Source organism: Phoxinus phoxinus (assembly GCF_949152265.1).
Source record: "Phoxinus phoxinus genome assembly, chromosome: 12".
In the NCBI taxonomy this organism is placed as follows: domain Eukaryota; kingdom Metazoa; phylum Chordata; class Actinopteri; order Cypriniformes; family Leuciscidae; genus Phoxinus; species Phoxinus phoxinus.
The window spans coordinates 19,034,822-19,053,157 of NC_136887.1; the positions used below are offsets into that span (position 1 = coordinate 19,034,822).

Consider the following 18,336-nt stretch of genomic DNA (forward strand, 5'->3'; position numbering starts at 1 on the left):
AACATTTCGTCAGTTAAACTGAAATACATTTTATTTGTAAATTACAGCATTTAAGACAGACTTGGTTTTTATGACATTGAAATGACAGGCATAGGCTACTAATGAAAACACTGACACTGCACCCTAGTGGATGAGAACAACATTGCACTGCATCTCACTGCAAAAAATACATTACTTATAGCAGCATGATGTGAAGTCGGTATGTCTTGGAGTCAATCTTAATTTCACACTATGATGTCAAAGCTATCACACTCAACTTCCCCGCCATGAATCCAACTCATGGACACAGATGGAGGAACAGCCACCTCCACACCCCTGCTTGAGGATTATTGATGTCCTTGTACTATATTTAGCAGTAACCCATCCGGTGGCAGACATGTCCCTTTCCAAATAAAATGGACCAAAGCCAAGGCGAAGCTCAGATCTGCGCTCAGACTCTCCTCTGGCTAGAAGCATTCACACAATGATTGATCATCACTTCACTTTCATTGCAATATGAGAGTAAAGGACTCCTACTGGACAGAAAACTTAAGAGTTACTGATTTATGCTTTATAATTAGCCCACACAATATTACTCTATTCTTATTTGTCAGTTGCACCATCTGATATTTTCTCGTATAGAATATGTCTAAAAGCAATACGTGAAATATGTGAGAATTCCAAGTATGTAGGCTATTTATAAAACGGTAGGTGAAATTCAATGGACACTATCTATCTATCTATCTATCTATCTATCTATCTATCTATCTATCTATCTATCTATCTATCTATCTATCTATCTATCTATCTATCTATCTATCTATCTATCTATCTATCTATCTATCTATCTATCTATCTATCTATCTATCTATCTATCTATCTATCTATCTGCACAAGAGGCCACATGACGAGTCGTGAATGAAAGGGAAGCACCGCAACTGACTCCATAGGTCACATGACAGTGGTAACATAGACGTGGATGTAGTATGTCCATGTTTTTATTCACACTACACACATAAATAGGCCCACTAAAGTTTAGACGTATACTTTTTAAAGTTCTTCATCAAAGTACCTACACTGACAGTATGATTTTGGACGCAGCTGCTCATTCATAAAAACTCAACTGTTGCCACCTTGCACCTCAGTTATCGATTATAGTGAAACATCAGAATACTTCGGCATTAGGTAACATGTTATTGCAATTGTCCACTTTAGACATTCTACTTACTACTTTGCAACATGTCAAAGATTGTCAGCACTTTGTTTTGATTATCCAACTATACTACTACTGACTATAAGTAACTTTGCAAATAGGCCTACATGTCAACTTATTCTAAACATAACCCAACAGTCTACTAATACTCGAATGATTGACATGTTGCAAATTAATGCATTTTAGTTGACATGTAGTTGCAAAGTTACTTATACAGTAGTTAGTAGAATGTCTAGAATAGTTTGTAGTGTAACCTGGTTTAGATACTTTAATATTGTTACAATGTTCATTTTGTTGCTTGGGTGATTGTGTTACATTGCAATCGACTATTTTTAAACAGAAGATTTAAGATAATATGCAGGTACAGTTATAAAATATTTTCAACTGAAATCAGTATTTTGTGCTGCAGTGTTTATTAATATGTCCAGTCACAGTTTAATCAGCAGGTTAATGTACAGTCAAGCCGACTGTGCCCCTTTCCAGATTTCATCAAATGTTCTCAAATTTTGTCTTACTCTGCTGCTTAGCTCCAAAAGTCTTGGGGTTTGATCTGCATACTCTCAGTTTAATGAGAAATGGTCTCATTTGTTTAGGACATTGTTTAAAAAAAGCGCTGTTTTTGTGCCTCGTGAAATTGTGCTGCACAAGGCAAATTGGATGTATTTCACGACTCCTCTGGCATTTCGGTCTGCCTTTGTTATTGACACTCTTTCCAGTCAAGCCTCCTCTCTCCTCTTCACTCGCAGTTAATCTGTAATTCTAATATAGTCTGCAGAGATACCTCAGAGAATCCACAGCGCACAACTCAATTAGCGTGCTGACCTACAGAGGTGTCACCTTTAAATAGGACACATTTCATTTCTGACACTATGATATTATTATTATCTTACCTCTGATGTCAGTGTTGCATAGACAATGTCCATGATAATGTGTCATTTCTAAAACAATGTTCTGACATTAGAGACTAAATAGCTTCGGTTAATATTGTGAGCTAGCTGATAACACTGACCTACGAGTATCGGATTCTGGCATTATGTTAATGCTGATACGTCTGTTATTAACTTTCTTGTAATTGCAGTCTCTCTGACAGCTCTGGTAACCATAGAGTTTCGTTTAATAAGGTACTGCTGTTTTATGAATGTGTTTTTAGTGAGAATTATACTATACTGTCATTTGTATGGTAGCGATCAACACTAATGACTAAGGAATTCTATGTAAACTAACAGGAACAGGGAGTTATAGGTTACTTACACAGAGAACTAAACTAGACAGGTTAATCAGGACACTGTAAAATATTAATGTTGGTTTAACAAAGTAAGTTTATTGAAATATAAAAGACAATGAAGGAGGTTGGTTTAATAGAAACTCAAAATGTTTTGTCTGAACCGCATTAATTATCTAAGTTGAATTGACAAAAGATAAAAAGTTGTGATAACAAATCATGAAAATATTTTTTCTAATTTAACTACAGGAGTTAAGTCACTAATCTTATTTGACATTCATTTGTGGACCATCAAAATAAAGTGTTACTAACACAAATTATCTAAAATACCAATAAACTTGTGTTTGTGGTGTGTAAATCTATAATAAAGCGGCAAAAATGACTAACGCATTAATAACACATAACCAGCTGACAAAATTGTTGTGGGAACAGTGATTTGCAATGTTTCTAAAACCTAAAATGTCAAATTTTCTTGTTGTGGTTAGGCTCTATATGCTTTTTAAAAGGTTACAATAATGTTATTACAACATTTTCGTTATTTTTACTCACAATATATAATGTTTATTTGTAATATAACTGTCAGGGGTGTATGCAGGCTGAAGAAGAGGAGGACAGCAGAGGGCTTCAATGCAAGAGTTTAATTCCAAACTATAATCCAAAAAGGTAAACAGGCAGATATAACCTCCGCATACAACTAAATACAAATACTATTACAATTAACAGCCGACCCAGACAGAATGAACAGAAGGAACTAAATACAGATACAAACGAACACTAACAAGGTGAAGACAGGTGACACAGATAATGAGGACGATGAACAGGTGGATGATTGAGGGAGTGAGTTCAGGTGTGAAGACACAAGGGATTCTGGGAAGTGTAGTGCAGACTAAGACAGACAGGTGCAGACGAAGACTGTGACAATAACAAGAAGGTTAACGTTAAAAGGGTGGTTGATTATGATTTCACTTTTCTAACTTTAGTTAGTGTGTAATGTTGCTGTTTGATAAACAACATCTGCAAAGTTACAATGCTCAAAGTTCAAAGCAAACGGGAAATTGCTTTTTAAAGTCCGTGTGAACCGGAAGTTGCAAACGACTTTTCACCAGTGTTGTGACGTATTTCCAAGTGAAAGGGAATATTGAACAGAGGGCAGGGTTTTACTTTAGCGCTCCTCCTCTCCATCTCTACTCAAACTAATGGTTTGAAGGGAGTGGTTAAGCGCTTTCAACCCAAGCCGTCAAACCTACGTCATCAGTAAAGGAACGCCATTCCAGACCGGAAGTAACTTTTCAGACTTTGATTAAAGATTACCACGGCAAACAATTTTTTTCTTTGTAACTTGCACAGATTCATTGTTCACCACAAGTAATATGCGCTAACAAAGTAAATAGGGTCAATTTTGATTTCATGTCGACTTTAAGGACTACAACAAACGGCTGGTAGGGACTACATGACATTCCTCCTGGGTTAGTCACATCACTAACCCTAAAATTTACATAAACCGATTTTGAACGCGATTCATAGATTATCAAGACAGATTATGCTAATCAATGACTAGAAGATAACTAGGCTACACATCAGCTATACATAAATTCATCAACTAAACATTCAGAAATGTCCTGTTGCATTCTACATGATGTCACTTCTTCTTGAGTCTCTCCATCATTGTCTGAATCCGGTTTTGAACATAAAAGGCTAAAAGTTTTTGATATTTTCAGTGCATCTCTGTGTGAGTGCAAGCTGTTGTAGCTCCGCCCTCTGTGCTGGGAGCGGCAGCTCATTTGCATTTAAAGGAACAGACACAAAACGGTGCGTTTTTGCTCACCCTCAAAAAGTGACAACTTTAAATGAAGTTTTATGTAACAAAGTTCGGGAGGAGCATGTTCAGGTAATCATCCAATCAGCACAAGAAGGAGCCAGTATAAATAAAGCCTTTCCTTACCTCCTGTCTCATGACTAATTTCTCAGCATCCCACCTCCACCCCTTCACCCCACATTCGGCTGGGTCCGTTCATAGAGCCTACCTATGATCTCTAAAGTTATGGGGGGAGTAGGCCTACTCTGGGGTCGGGCCGAATTCTGAGCTCGGACTCGGAGCCCTCCCCCCGGACAGCAAGCCAAATACGCATTATAATATTACATCAGATTTCATTAACATGTAAACTCGTGAACATGCTAGCCTATATAAAAATATCTGTCGGGTATTTCGAGCTAAAACTTCACATACACACTTTAGGGACATCAAATAGCCTACTTATTTTACATCTTGTGAAAAGGGCATTATACCACCCCTTTAACATTAGGCCTAACATCATAAGTATGTTCCAGTACGCTTTTCTCTCAACTTTAAGAATGTTAATCAAGTAAAAATAACAACATAACAATGTTCAAAGAACGTTCCTCTCAACTTAATGAGAAAGCATATAAAACAAACTATTATTAATGTTATAAGAAAGTTCTATAAATGTTATTTAAACAACATTTATCAGGAACAAAACCTGAAAGTTGTGGGAATGTTTACTGTCTGGCTAGCTGTATATGGAAGCATGAGCAGCGTAGTTGCTATGGTTCCCTTCTCAGGCAAACTTGACTTCTTTTCATTATAGCTATAATGAGAGCGCTGGAAATACACGCTCAGACTATAGCATTTATCAATACGGAAACGATAGATATCCTGTATAAAAATAGTATGTAGGTAGCCGACATTCACTTTCTTTTGAGCCCCTCCACCCCGGTCACCCTGAGATCCTACAGCGCCTCTCAGACAGTCAGAGACACACGGAGGTCAGCAGAGAAGCAGAGGTAGAGTGTTAATGGTGGGCTGCGCGTCAGTGAGGGGGAGAGATGAGAGTGAATCCATCCGTAAGGAAAGTCATAGTGTCAACACCATTTACCCGAGCATTGAGGCTGCTATGGTCGTCCACATCTGGAGTTTGAACATTAGCAACAAAGACATTTCTGCGCTCAATCAAAGTGCAAATGTCAGTTCTGGAGACCCCCTAGAGCCCCACGACGACACCCCACCTGGCCTGAGCCGGACTGGCCACACGGTGACAGCCGTCTGCCTCGGAATCATTCTGGCGTTTGGATGCCTGAACAACCTCTTTGTCCTGCTCATCTTTGCGAGGTTTCGCTCACTGCGGACACCTATAAACCTCATTCTGCTCAACATAAGTCTGAGTGACATACTGGTTTGTTTATTTGGGACTCCCTTCAGTTTCGCTTCCAGTCTCTATGGGAAATGGCTGTTGGGACAATCCGGCTGCAAATGGTACGCTTTCGCCAATTCGCTTTTTGGTAAGTTTGACTAAAGCTCATTCAACAGGAAAGTTAACTTATATGTGTAACAGGTTCCCAGAGTTTGCGGTGGTGCATACCTTACAACACTCAGCCGAACTTTGTTTGTAGTGTGTTGTTGCGCGTGCATTTCTGGCGTAGCCTATAGGCTACACTGTGTCTAGATTTGCTGATAAAGTTTTTAACACATGACACACAATGCGTATATTTAGCCTAATAACTTCATATTAATATCGTCTTCAAGAGATTATCTTCTATAATTTTAAGAATTAGGCCTATTGGCTTTTGAGCATGACAGAGAAATTGATAGGAAAGTGATTGAAAATTACGACACCATTTATATTAAGATGTGTAGCCTAATTGATTAATTTATTTGCTAATAGATCATGTGGAAAGGACTTTTTTTCTGAAGGAAGTAGGCTATATTGACTTCCAAATCTAATTAAGCATTTGGTTAAATGTTTTCGTGTGTGTCTCCCCGCAGAATAAAAATTAATGATAATTATTTTTTTCTTTTTTTTCTCTGTTTTTTTTAAATCGTCCGTTTTCTCCGAGGAGGCAAGCGAGGCAGAGAAAATCCATATTAGGAAAAAAAATAAAACAACGCAAATATTATGTTCCATTATTAAATCGCTCGTTTTTCTAAAGTAACACTGTCCAACAGCGACACTAGCAGGTGAAGTTACAGAGTCCGCGTCTCTCGTGCCTCCACTGAGCCCTTGGAGTTTTAACAGATGCTGCGTCCCAATTCGCATACTATCCGTCCTAAATAGTATTCGAAAATAGAATTAGTACGTCCCAAATCGTAGTATGTTGAAATGAGTGTTCCAAAGATACCCGGATGGTCTGAGAAGGGTGCACAACCGGAGGTTGCAGTTTCAGGACCCCAGTTCTAGGACCGCAGTTCCAGGCCCCTAGTTTTTTTTGTGACAGCGCCACCTACCAAAAACACTATTTAATTTTTCATTTAATTTAATTTAGACTCCAGCTTCAATATTTGACCACTGTTTATGATAAAACTGGTTTGCAGTGACATTCATTTATTAATTTATGCCAGGAGTGCAAAATTATTAATCTGTACCGTCGTTATTTTTAATAGAAATCATCACTTATAAAGCACGTCTTCTCCGTTTTATTTGTGTTCACATGCAATATACAGCAACAGCATCCGCCAGGGCTCTTAGTCCAATGGTGCGCATATTGCACCATTCTGTCTCTCCTCTTCCTGATTTGCGTCAGTTAAGCTCTTAGCGCTCTCTCATTCGCTGTACAGTTGTCAATCATCTCACGTGGTTCAACGTGACTGTTGTATGTTAAGGGTGGTATTGGGGTTGTCCAGTAGGGGCCCTTGGAATCTACGATACAACAGTGACCATACTCCTGCCCTTCTGCATGACGCGGTCTACACTTCCTCATTCTGACCTCCGTGATAAAGCTAAAGACACATCGCTTCATATGAAGCTAATAAATAGACAATTTCGAGTATAAGTAGTTTGTGTGGGATTTCCGTGCGATTTGGGGAATTTTCATATGAATAAAGAATGTTTACAGTATACACGCCAAGCAAGGTGTAGCCATTAGCTGCATATAAAATGCTAAATATATTTAATTTTTTTTATAATTTTACTTAAAACCATTTTAAACCGTGACCGGAATATGATACAAATACTCGATGGTGGTTTTAAAGTGAGCTTTATTTAAAAGTGTAATATTAATCTTTTAAATTGTGTCATGTAGCTTGACGCTACTTGTTGCTCTAATACACCTGCTGCAGGAGCTTTTCTATTCCATAATCTTATTTGTTAAAAGAATTAACACAAGGTCTCAATAATTTTTTTCTTTTTTTTTCTAACAAGACTAGAAAGAATTGGTGGATCTTACAAACTAAACACCTGGGTCCTGAAACTGCAGCCGCCGCTATATCATCCAGTTTGGTAGGTGGCCCTGCACAAAAAACTAGGGTCCTGGAACTGCGGTCCTAGAACTGGGGTCCTGAAACTGCAGCCTCTGGTTGTGCAGGAACATACTGGATAGTATACTATTTCCGCTCAGAATCCCATGGTGCGTTGGACGAGTTAGAACTACAAACACAAGTGAAAAGTGTTTAAAAAAAACTACAGACATGGAGGATGCGCAAGTCCGGCGGTTATATAGAGAGGTTTAGATAAAGGGGTTTGAGTGATTAATTATTAGTATCTAACCTGAGGAAAACTGATTTATTCAATGTTGTCTACATTATATTATATTGCATCTGCAGTAGCATTGTGAACTTTTGTAAAGATATGTTTAGCCATTAACTTTTAAATGCATCATTACATTCAAATTGCAAACACACGAGGAGAGCTTGCCTACTCTTTTGCTACACACTCAACATTAAGTATGTACTTTTTCTTTACAAAAAGAGTACATACTTTTAGGGCGTAGTATAAGTAGGCGAATTGGGACGCAGCCTCTTATATACTGTCTATAGGGTTAGGCTTAAATTATGCCTTTTGTTATTATTTTGGAATAAATGTAAAAAAGCTTAAAAACTAACTTGATGAGAATTCGATTTATACTTGGTTTTAATGAATAGAACATTAATTGCATAAATGTAAAAATACAAAATAGAATCTCTTTTAATGTAATATTTATTTAACCAGGAAGATGTGACAACATTAATTGTAACTGGGACATGAATTTTTATTTGATTTATAAAAATATAAACATTCACAATATAGACCTGTGATGTATATGCAAAAAAGCGGGCTCATATGAATTAAATTTACAGCATATGATTTTTCATGCAGTTAGGTCAATCTGTAGCCTAAATCAAATCAACTGGATATTTGTAGTATGACGACAACAACCACAAATAAACAATAGTTCTTGATTGTATTTTTTTTACGTTAATTTACATGTTGCTGTTTTCTGTCTGTCACAAATGTTCCACATATGCTCAAAATAGTAACAAGCCACTGTCATTTTATCTTGTTCAGGAGTTGTCTCGAAAGTCACAGTCTTCCCCCAGTAATCTGACATTTGAATGGAGAGCTCTTTTAAGGCCATTAATGACTGTAGTGGGAGTGTTGTGTCTTTCTTTCTGTGATGTGTAGAGGAAATGAGGGAAGAGTGCAGAACCTGTGGACCTGCAAACCCATTGAAGGAGAATGTCTGAGTACATTTGATACATCATTCGCATCATTTTCACATTCATTTTTAATGAATATGTTCCTTTGTTGACATTAAGCATATTCTTTAAGGCTCAGCTTCTTTCTGTGGTTATACCAAATATTTCTGACAACTGGACAATTAAAATAATTAATATAGGTTGTCATCAGGTTGTTCTAGCTCCATAATCTCGTGTCACTTAACAACCTTCATTACAGGATGACACAAGTTGATACGTAAGGGTGTCATTATACCTTCGACCTATTCAACGCTATCAGTGCCTTTATCAGAATCTTGAGTCTGTGGCTGCAACATCTTATTACATTATTCTACATTTATTACACAGCTCTGTGGAATACTTGATTCTGATTGGTCAATCGCGCCATCCAGCGGTATGTTGTTCCCAGATAACAACCGCTGAAAACAGATAACACTGGCTCATCTTGGTTGCTGAAGTCAGCAGCGCTAGGACCCGCGTTAATATTAGAAAAGCTTTCCAGCGCTGGAGAGACCTATAACATGAAGGAGGTTGCGCTGTTTCTGCTCCATACGCAGTATTGGGAATAACACATTACAAAAGTAATAGTAATATTACAGTAATATATTACTTTTTGCTGTAATGCAGTAATATAATGCATTAATAATAACATTTAGGTAATATATACTCGTTACAATCTCAGTAATGCACATTACAACAATGCAAATTAGGCGGTTGTAGAGAGCTTAGTAATTCAGGGAAGAAGGAGGCGGGAACCGGTGAACGTTTCTTAACTTTAATAATAAAACAACAACAAAACGAAAGTAAAAGCGGCAGCCCCTCACATACAACTGCCGCACACACATTAACAAAACATAACTTAAAATAGTCCAGGCCTGGTCATCTCTCATCCCTCACTGTCGTCGCTCCCCCTTTTATGCTTCCGAGGCTCCTCCATCAGAAACCCGAGACCGGTGCGGCACGCAGGTGACGCTCAGTCATGATTTCGTCCCGTTCGTCCTGCTTGCCACAGTGGTGTTAGTAAAAAAAAAAAAAATGTATTTACCAACACCATGAGACTTTCTAGCACCAGAGAGAGACGGATTCTACATTTGTGAGATGGATATACTCCAATTATTTTCTCTTCAGTTTCAGAGAAAAGGACAAGAACGTAATAGTGAAGTCAAGTGAAATCTATGTGCAACACCGAGGGAACTCTCTATATCAAGAAATAGCACGAGTAACTTGAAGAAACACCTGGACCAGTGCCACGCTAACACTAACCGAGAGAGCTGCAGGGTCGGCTAAGTGAAAGAATCGAAAAGAAAAAGAGGTTGTGCATCTTGCCATGTCATTAGGCTATAGGTTGCATTGGACTTTAGCTATTGTGTTTGGTATCTCTACCATCATTTACCAGACTTTGATTGTTTGTCTACTTTTGTGATTCTGACAGTGATTGTTAGTTATTTTGGTGAAAGTAACTCAAAAGCAGAGGTGGAAAGTCCAGTTTCAGAAAGTAAAAGTCCTCCTCAGTATTTTGTTCCAATCACCTGGATTTGCTAATTAGCACAGTTTTTCAGCCAGGAGATAGAATTAATTAGTGAAATCAGCTGACTGAGTTAATGGGTGGAATAAACATATGGCAGGACTTTTACTTTCTGACTCCTGGACTTTCCACCACTGCTCAAAAGTAATGCAAAAGTAGTGTAACGCATTACAATTCAGAGACAGTAATATTGTTATGCAACTAGTTACTTTCAAATAATAATGTATCCATTTACAAGGTATTACATTTTGGAAGTAACTTGCCCAACTCTATCCATACGTGAGTAACATGGTTTTGAGTGTGTGATGCTGGCGACTAACAACACACTCATACTTGTATACTCTTGTGTACTGTATGGTCCTTTTTTCTGTATGTCTTTGTTCGTTTGTCATCATCAAGCATTATTTTGTTTCGCTTCTGCTATGATAAAAGATACACTGTTACATTGCGTGTATGCATTTTTGGGGGGGACGGAGCAATGCAGGGAGTGGTGTGTCTGTTTGGGGTGACTTCAAATAAAGTTGTCTGTTTTATTATTTTAATGTTATTTCAATTAGTTTTTAACCACTTTTGTTTACTCTGCATTGATTATGTTAGTTAATGAAAATATTTGTTATAATTTTTCTAGTTTTAGTATACAACAACAGCAGTTTCATTAACACACTACCCCAATGCTGCAGTTTATTTTGGTAGTCTGAAATGTTACTTTTATACAAGAGTTGCTGTATTTGCATTTAACCTTAAATTTCTCTCTGGGGACTATCCTGGATGTTTACAGTAACTTGCTTTGCTTTGTCAAACTTGGGTATTGTCATTTGTCCCTTGTGTAACTGCAAGTTTTCAAAATTGCTGTACTCGTTGCAGCACCTAGTGTACACAGTACAAATATCAACATATTTGACAATAAAAAAAAACAAGTTAGCACTATTTCTTTTCCATTTCGGCTTTCTTTTTCTCAAACAGGAATTGTGTCTCTGATGTCTCTATCTATACTGTCATACGAGCGTTATGCCGCCCTGCTGCGCGCCACCAAGGCAGACGTGTCTGACTTCCGCAGGGCCTGGCTCTGTGTGGCCGGATCCTGGCTCTATTAGCTGGTATGGACTCTCCCACCATTCCTGGGCTGGAGTAGCTATGGACCTGAAGGACCCGGGACTACATGCTCAGTGCAGTGGCACCTGCGCTCAACCAACAGCATGTCATACGTGATGTGCCTGTTCATCTTCTGTCTGCTTTTACCCCTGATACTCATGATCTTCTGCTATGGAAAAATCCTGTTCATTATCAAAGGGGTGAGTGCGAGATGCTTTATGAGGAAACTCAATTTGACACTTTCTCCTCTAAATAGGAGTTGTGTTATTATATGTGATCCTGGACCACAAAAGGGTCACATAGGTCAATTTTTTAAAATTGAGATTTATACATCATCTGAAAGCTGGATAAATAAACTTTCCATTGGTTTGTTAGGATAGGACAATATTTGGCCGAGATACAACTATTTGAAAATCTGGAATCTGAGGGTACAAGAAAATCGAAACATTGAGAAAATCGCCTTTAAAGTTTAACAGTTATGTTCACGATTGTGCTGCATTCACTCACAAAAATATTTTTTTTATATATTTACAGTAGGGAATTTACAAAATATCTTTATGGAACATGATCTTTACTTAATATCCTAATGATTTTTGGCATAAAAAAAAAATCAATAATTTTTACCCATACAATGTATTACTGTGCTACTTGTGACAAATCTATTAAACCTACCAAGTACTGGAGAACAAACATAAAAATGTGGCTTTCATTATAACAAAATAATAGTGATGATTGAGTTCATGATTTCTGGACAGTCTTTAGAAAGCTGAACAAAAATTGTAATGTAAAATTCATATTTAGAAGTTAAAAAAAGTAAAATAAATTATGTTATCTTTTTGTTTCTCAGCACGGTTGTCATATTAATGATTCACAAATCGGTTGAGTGAATGTTGAATAATTCAATAAAGACAGTTGTCACATACTAGCATATTTGTCTTACTATTCGCATACTTGCATATTACCCTTACTAATTTTACTATATATTTCTATGGCAGAAATAGTAAGGCTGCAACTGAAATTGCATAATCTCTGAGTAGGCACTTTGTGACTGTTAAAAACTAAAATGTTTTATATAGTATGAATGTGTGTAGTCTGAATCTAATCCAGATGTAGCTACAACATTTGTCATGTTGTTCTTGTGATGTAACCTACCATCATCAGTTACATCGGTTCTCTGCCATTCACAAATCCTCTCCTGTGGCCTCATGGGATAGTAAAGTGTACATCGGTTGCAGACTGATAAAATCTCGCTAAAAGTAGTATAGGTCCTGTTATCCTGTTGTACAGCACAAGAGCCAACTACTGTTGCTTTTATTGTGCCATGTAGGCTACATCAAAGTTGATTGATTGTTTGGTTGGTTGATTGATTGATTGATTGATTGATTGATTGATTGGTTGATTGATTGATTAATTGGTTGATTGATTGATTGAAGTATTAGGTCATCCGGGTACTTAACTGTTTTATGGTGAATGTGAATTTGAACATGCTACTTTTGACATATAGGCCTACTGATTTTCACCTACTATATTCGGATGCAGCCAAAGAGTAGTATGCTAGCCTTGCTTTTTGTTCTTTTTCTTGAATAAATCAATGATTTGAGACGGGTTGATTGAATGAATGATTCAATGGCTCGTCAATTGCCGCCACAAACTGGTGCATCGATGTAACCTGCAGAAAGAGTCACTGTAAAATCCCCATGACTAATGCACAGACTGACAGTGTGCCTGAATGAGCGAAGTGATACAAACAATGAAAGGTCTCAGTGCTTTTGTATAACACCAATTAGTGACAATTAGCATGCACTACAGTCTCCTCTCACCGTGTTAATTTCCCTTATGAGAAAAAAAGCAGTTGTACTCAGAAAACCGCAGTGATGTGTCATAGTCAGTGTCCAATTTACATTTCAACGCGGACAAGCTACAGATGACAGATCCTGCTCTTGGATTGTTTCTTTTAGACTTGATAATGTTTTGCCCAGCTAGAGAATAAGAACAAAGCGCTTTGGGGCATCAGGTTAGACTGTCTTCAGGGAGATGTCTTTAGGTTGTTATGACTCATAGTGGATTTCATAAACACATCACAGTGTGAAGGAATATGTAATGAGCGTTTCCAGCAGGTAGTAAGCCAGAGAGCCTCTAGACGCAGAGGCAATTCTATGAATCAATCACCACCGTAGGTATTTTTAGAGCGCAGAGCCTGTTACTATTGGTGACGAGCTGTTATGTAACAAAAAATTATTTCCTCCAGGATTCGCTCTGTTCAGTAGCAGACACCACACTGTGTATCTAACAAATAGAGATCTTTATCCGTTGCACGGATGAGTGGGCCAGTCACTACAGCCCTCTGGCTTTTTATAGAAACACAAACATGGGATTCTGATGGGATTCAAAAGGGGAAATTACAAGAAGAGAGGACAGTGAAAATCAGAGGACATGTCTGAGACAGTAATTACATTCCTAAAATAGCCTAGTCACTCCAGACATGCGGTATGACATTGATTCACTTCCAAAAGCAATGGAATTACACAAGTGAGAAAACATTTAGCCAAACTGGAGCTGTAAATACAATCACAACCATCTCGTTTAGGACAAATGGAGCATGTAGAAGCTGTGAATGACGACATGAGCCGGTGAAGGGAGCTCAGCTCCACTGATCAGCTCTTATTTGCCGCCACTGCTGATTGGAAGTTCCTATTCTGTGCCCCGACCAGCAGGAGATCTTTATACAGAGAGATTACTTCATGATGGGAAGAGGATAGGGAAGGCTAACAGACCCCAGAGGACAGAAGTCACGACTTCAGACTTGACGCATGAAGGAGCCATCTGCCAGTCTTCCTCTGATTCGCGAACAGCTTGCACACATAGCAAGCTAATTCATACAAAGTACGATCACATCATGAACTGTGCTGTAGGATAGCCCATGTTCTCTGCAGAAATATAGAAGCTTTTAGTTTGATTTAGATGGTTAAAAAGGCCTATTTCTGCATCAAATTTTAACTTTTTAACTTTTAGATAGAAGTAGATATCAGCGATGTTACATTCATGCACTAATCAAGAAACACATGCCTTAAAGTCACAATGAAATCACAAGCAATTCATATTCTTAATATTTATTATAAATGATTTATGTTTATGTTTTTTTTTTCTTTTTTCTTCAATGTGTCCTCGTCTCGTAATCTTTAATCTAAATAACTTCCCTTCCCTCTGATGACGTGTTCACTGGCGTGAGAGCGGGACAACCTGTCAATGACATCACAGCAATAACAAGCAACAACAATCCAATCAATTCCCAATGGACAAAATCAAGCCATTTCACTCGGATATATGTCACAGTATAGGGAAGAAAAGTCTTTTGCAACTTCTATAACTTTAAGTGTTTCTTTTTTGGCTCAGGTAACTAAAATCAACCTGCTGACCGCACAGAGGAGAGAGAACCACATTCTTCTAATGGTTGTCACCATGGTATCCTGCTATCTGCTGTGCTGGATGCCTTATGGGGTGGTAGCCCTGCTAGCTGCGTTTGGCAGGAGGGGACTGATCACTCCCGTAACCAGTGTGGTGCCCTCTGTCCTGGCCAAGAGCAGCACTGTGGTCAACCCGGTAATCTATGTGCTTTTCAACAACCAGGTGAGTCCAGAGGGATTGCATCAAAGCCAACTGATTGCAAGCCTGCAACCTTAGCTGAAAAAAGTGCAGGCTAACTCAACGGTATGCAGAGAAGGAGACAAGAGGCTGTTTGTTTTAATGGATGTCAATGGATGAGAGGCTTCACTTTGCTTGAATAAACCTCTTTTGTGAGGAAATAGCTTATCATTTAATGAATCGACAGTCCATTGGCTAATCTTCAACATGTTTGCTCTTAAACATTAGTTTTGGATTGATCTATAGAGTTTACACCGAAAAAAATCTGTTTTATAAGAGAAGTCATGGACAATTGCATGACAGGTATGATTCAGTTTACGCCACTTCTCATTAATTTTTATGGTATCCGCAAACAGTGATCGACTGTCGCAGAACTCTGAACAAAATTCAATGATGTCAAGGCTGTAATGTGATTGGTTATCAAGGCACACATGATCCAAGTTAGCCGTTACGGTTTTTAAAACGGTAGAACCACGGACCCTCGTATCTCCCAATAATAATAATAATGATACCATCTCTGATTGCTTCCTGAATTTTTAGTAGGGTGTCAAAGAATATCAGTGGACACACTTATGCTTTTACGCCCCTTGATTTGACCAAGAAAAATGTAATGCATTGATTATGGAATTTAATAATTGAATATAAAACTCAAATAACATACATGGATTAATTTCCCTAGTGAATAAAACCTATACCAAAATGTATTTAAAATACATTTATTTCATACTAAGTACTACACATCCATTAACATTTACTGACATATCGCTTGAGACTTACTGATATAAATATAATTAAACTTTATTTTGAGTACTTCTTTATTGCATAATGAACATTTCTTAATGTTAATCCTTACATTTTTTTTAATATCACTGTAAGGACAGTATGATCTTTTGGAAGAAGATGGAAAAGAAGATATTTAGAAGAATTTGGGTAACTAAACAGTTGATGAGAGCCATTGAATTCCAATCCATAGTATGGAGAAAATAAATACTATGGAACTCAATTGGGTCAGTAAATGATGACAGAATTTTCTTTTTTTGGGTGAACTATCCCTTTAATAATGCATTACAATGCATCACATAATTAATCATCATAATTTAAGTGTCAGCATTAATTTTTTATTTTAGTGTATTTTTTAAAATGCTACCTTTTAAGGCCTGGGTATATTTCATATTCTGTGCTCCACTCCATGCAGTGTACAGTTGCGCACACTATCCATGAGCCAGAGCAAAACTTTACTTTCAGCTTTAGAGTTACAACAGCTTGTCACGGGGGCAGTATACACTTAAAAGGACAACGTTGTACCTTACTTACCCCCAAAAGGTGCATATTAGTCAAATGAAAGGCATACTAATGGCTTTGTCTCATTCATTTCCCTTTCAGTTCTACAGGTGTTTCTTAGCATTTCTGAAGTGTCAAGGAGAACCATCTATTCACGGTCAGAACCCTCAGCACAGCAGCAAAGGAGATCCTCATGCTCTCAGGCCCTGTGATGGGCCCTCATTGCATGGCAACATCAAGGGCCTCCAGAATAAAGAGCAGCACACTCTGTCCTTAGTGGTTCACTACACACCCTGACACTCTCAAAGACTTCTCATGCTCTGTACAGCTCAGCGTTTATAGTGTGCCGGGATGGAAAACTGATAGTGTGATGATTGTGATGTTAGTTCCATAGGACCAGTATCAGAATCCCTGACCAAACCAGAATCACATTTATTTCTTTGTGTGCTTGTTTTTTTTAATGAGCTCCATGCATTGAAAGTGCTCTATGCTTGAAATTAATATCAGTTTATAAATACGCTGATTGAACATAATGCTGATTATAAGGAACTTTTGAATGAAGACAATACATTGCGGTGCAGTGCAACAGCAGCTTGTGTAAGTGTCAGTGCTGTATGTAGTGTAGTGACACTTGTTGCCAACAGTTGGAGCCGCTGCCCATGTCATACCAAAGTTGTATGATTCATGTTCATGTTCCCATGAACACTCTCATGGTTATGCATATAGAACTGTGGAAAGTTCATTTCGATATCCATGTGCTGCTTTTTCCTTTAATACAGAAATTATTGGTCTTTGTGGCATGTTATTTAATCTCTTGATAGTTCCTGTGTATGTAGCATAATATTTTTAAGACGATGTGTTGTATCTGTACATTTCCTCTGCTTTACTGATATCTCCATTATCATATCAAGTAATATACTATCATTGCGTTTCATAAAACTGTATAAAATGTATATAATTGTGAGTCATGTCATGTTAAAACGCAGTTATAACGAACGTTGCAGTATTTTGGGACTTCGTTCCTGCATTTTTTAGAAAGTGTGAAAATTTGAATATGTGTCATTTGCATAGTAAGTTCCATAAGCCCGCAGTCTCTCTCCTTTTCCTCAAGACACACAGAACACCCACTGAGTCATATATGTGTATCACAATGTCAGTCTTCCTATCCCTGGAAAAAGATGAAGTGAATACAGAGTCTGCAATATATGTGTTGAATTATTTCTCCCTGTGTTTTTGCATATTACTGCTACACTAATGTTCACTGATTCATGAGCATTAATACCAAATTCAACACTGTCCCAAATGGTTTTTGTTTATGCTGTTCACTTTATTCAAACAATTAATTTTGATTTAGCACCATTGTATTAAGTTTCTCATTCAAACATGATTGATGTTAAATTGGTTCTCCTTGACTTAACTTAATGTTTTCATTTTGAAAGAACATGTTGCAATCAAGTATAGCTTGATGAAAAAGGTCAAATTAATATAGTTCAGTTTACATAAAGAAAACAGATTAATCTCATTAATTGTTCATCCAGGTTACTTTATCCATTTGAGTTTACATGAATGATTTTATTTGTGTTAAGGTAACTTCCCGTCATGCTTTAAACATGGCTGGAGAGTGTTAATGTTGAAATAAAGTTTTTTTTTTTTTTTTAGCAAGATGAGAAAATGGAGGGACTTGTTAATGTTTAATGTTTTATTATGTTGGTAAAATAGTTCCCACCACGACGACCTGCTAACATGCATTAGTTGCTTTAACAAAAAAGTAAGAATTGTGGGAATGTTATGTATGTAAACAGTATCATCTTTGAGCTGCGAGTTATTTATATATATATATATTGAATAGGGTCTAAAGTTGATTCAATTAAGTTATTTGGATATGCCTAAATTTAGTTGAGTTTACTCTATTCAGTTCTTACATAAAGTATTTGAGT

The 18,336-nt window shown here is 37.5% G+C and overlaps 1 protein-coding gene across 1 annotated transcript; it reads left to right on the forward strand.

The window, feature by feature from the left end:
• Positions 1 to 5,228: 5,228 nt before the first annotated feature.
• tmtops3a (teleost multiple tissue opsin 3a) lies at positions 5,229 to 16,696 on the forward strand (the record flags this gene model as incomplete). Its single annotated transcript, XM_079630544.1, is given in 5 exon segments — positions 5,229 to 5,711; positions 11,348 to 11,475; positions 11,479 to 11,676; positions 14,870 to 15,103; positions 16,502 to 16,696. Coding segments are annotated over 5 exon segments (1,140 nt in total). The 5' UTR covers positions 5,229 to 5,326.
• Between the last annotated feature and the right edge of the window lie 1,640 nt (positions 16,697 to 18,336).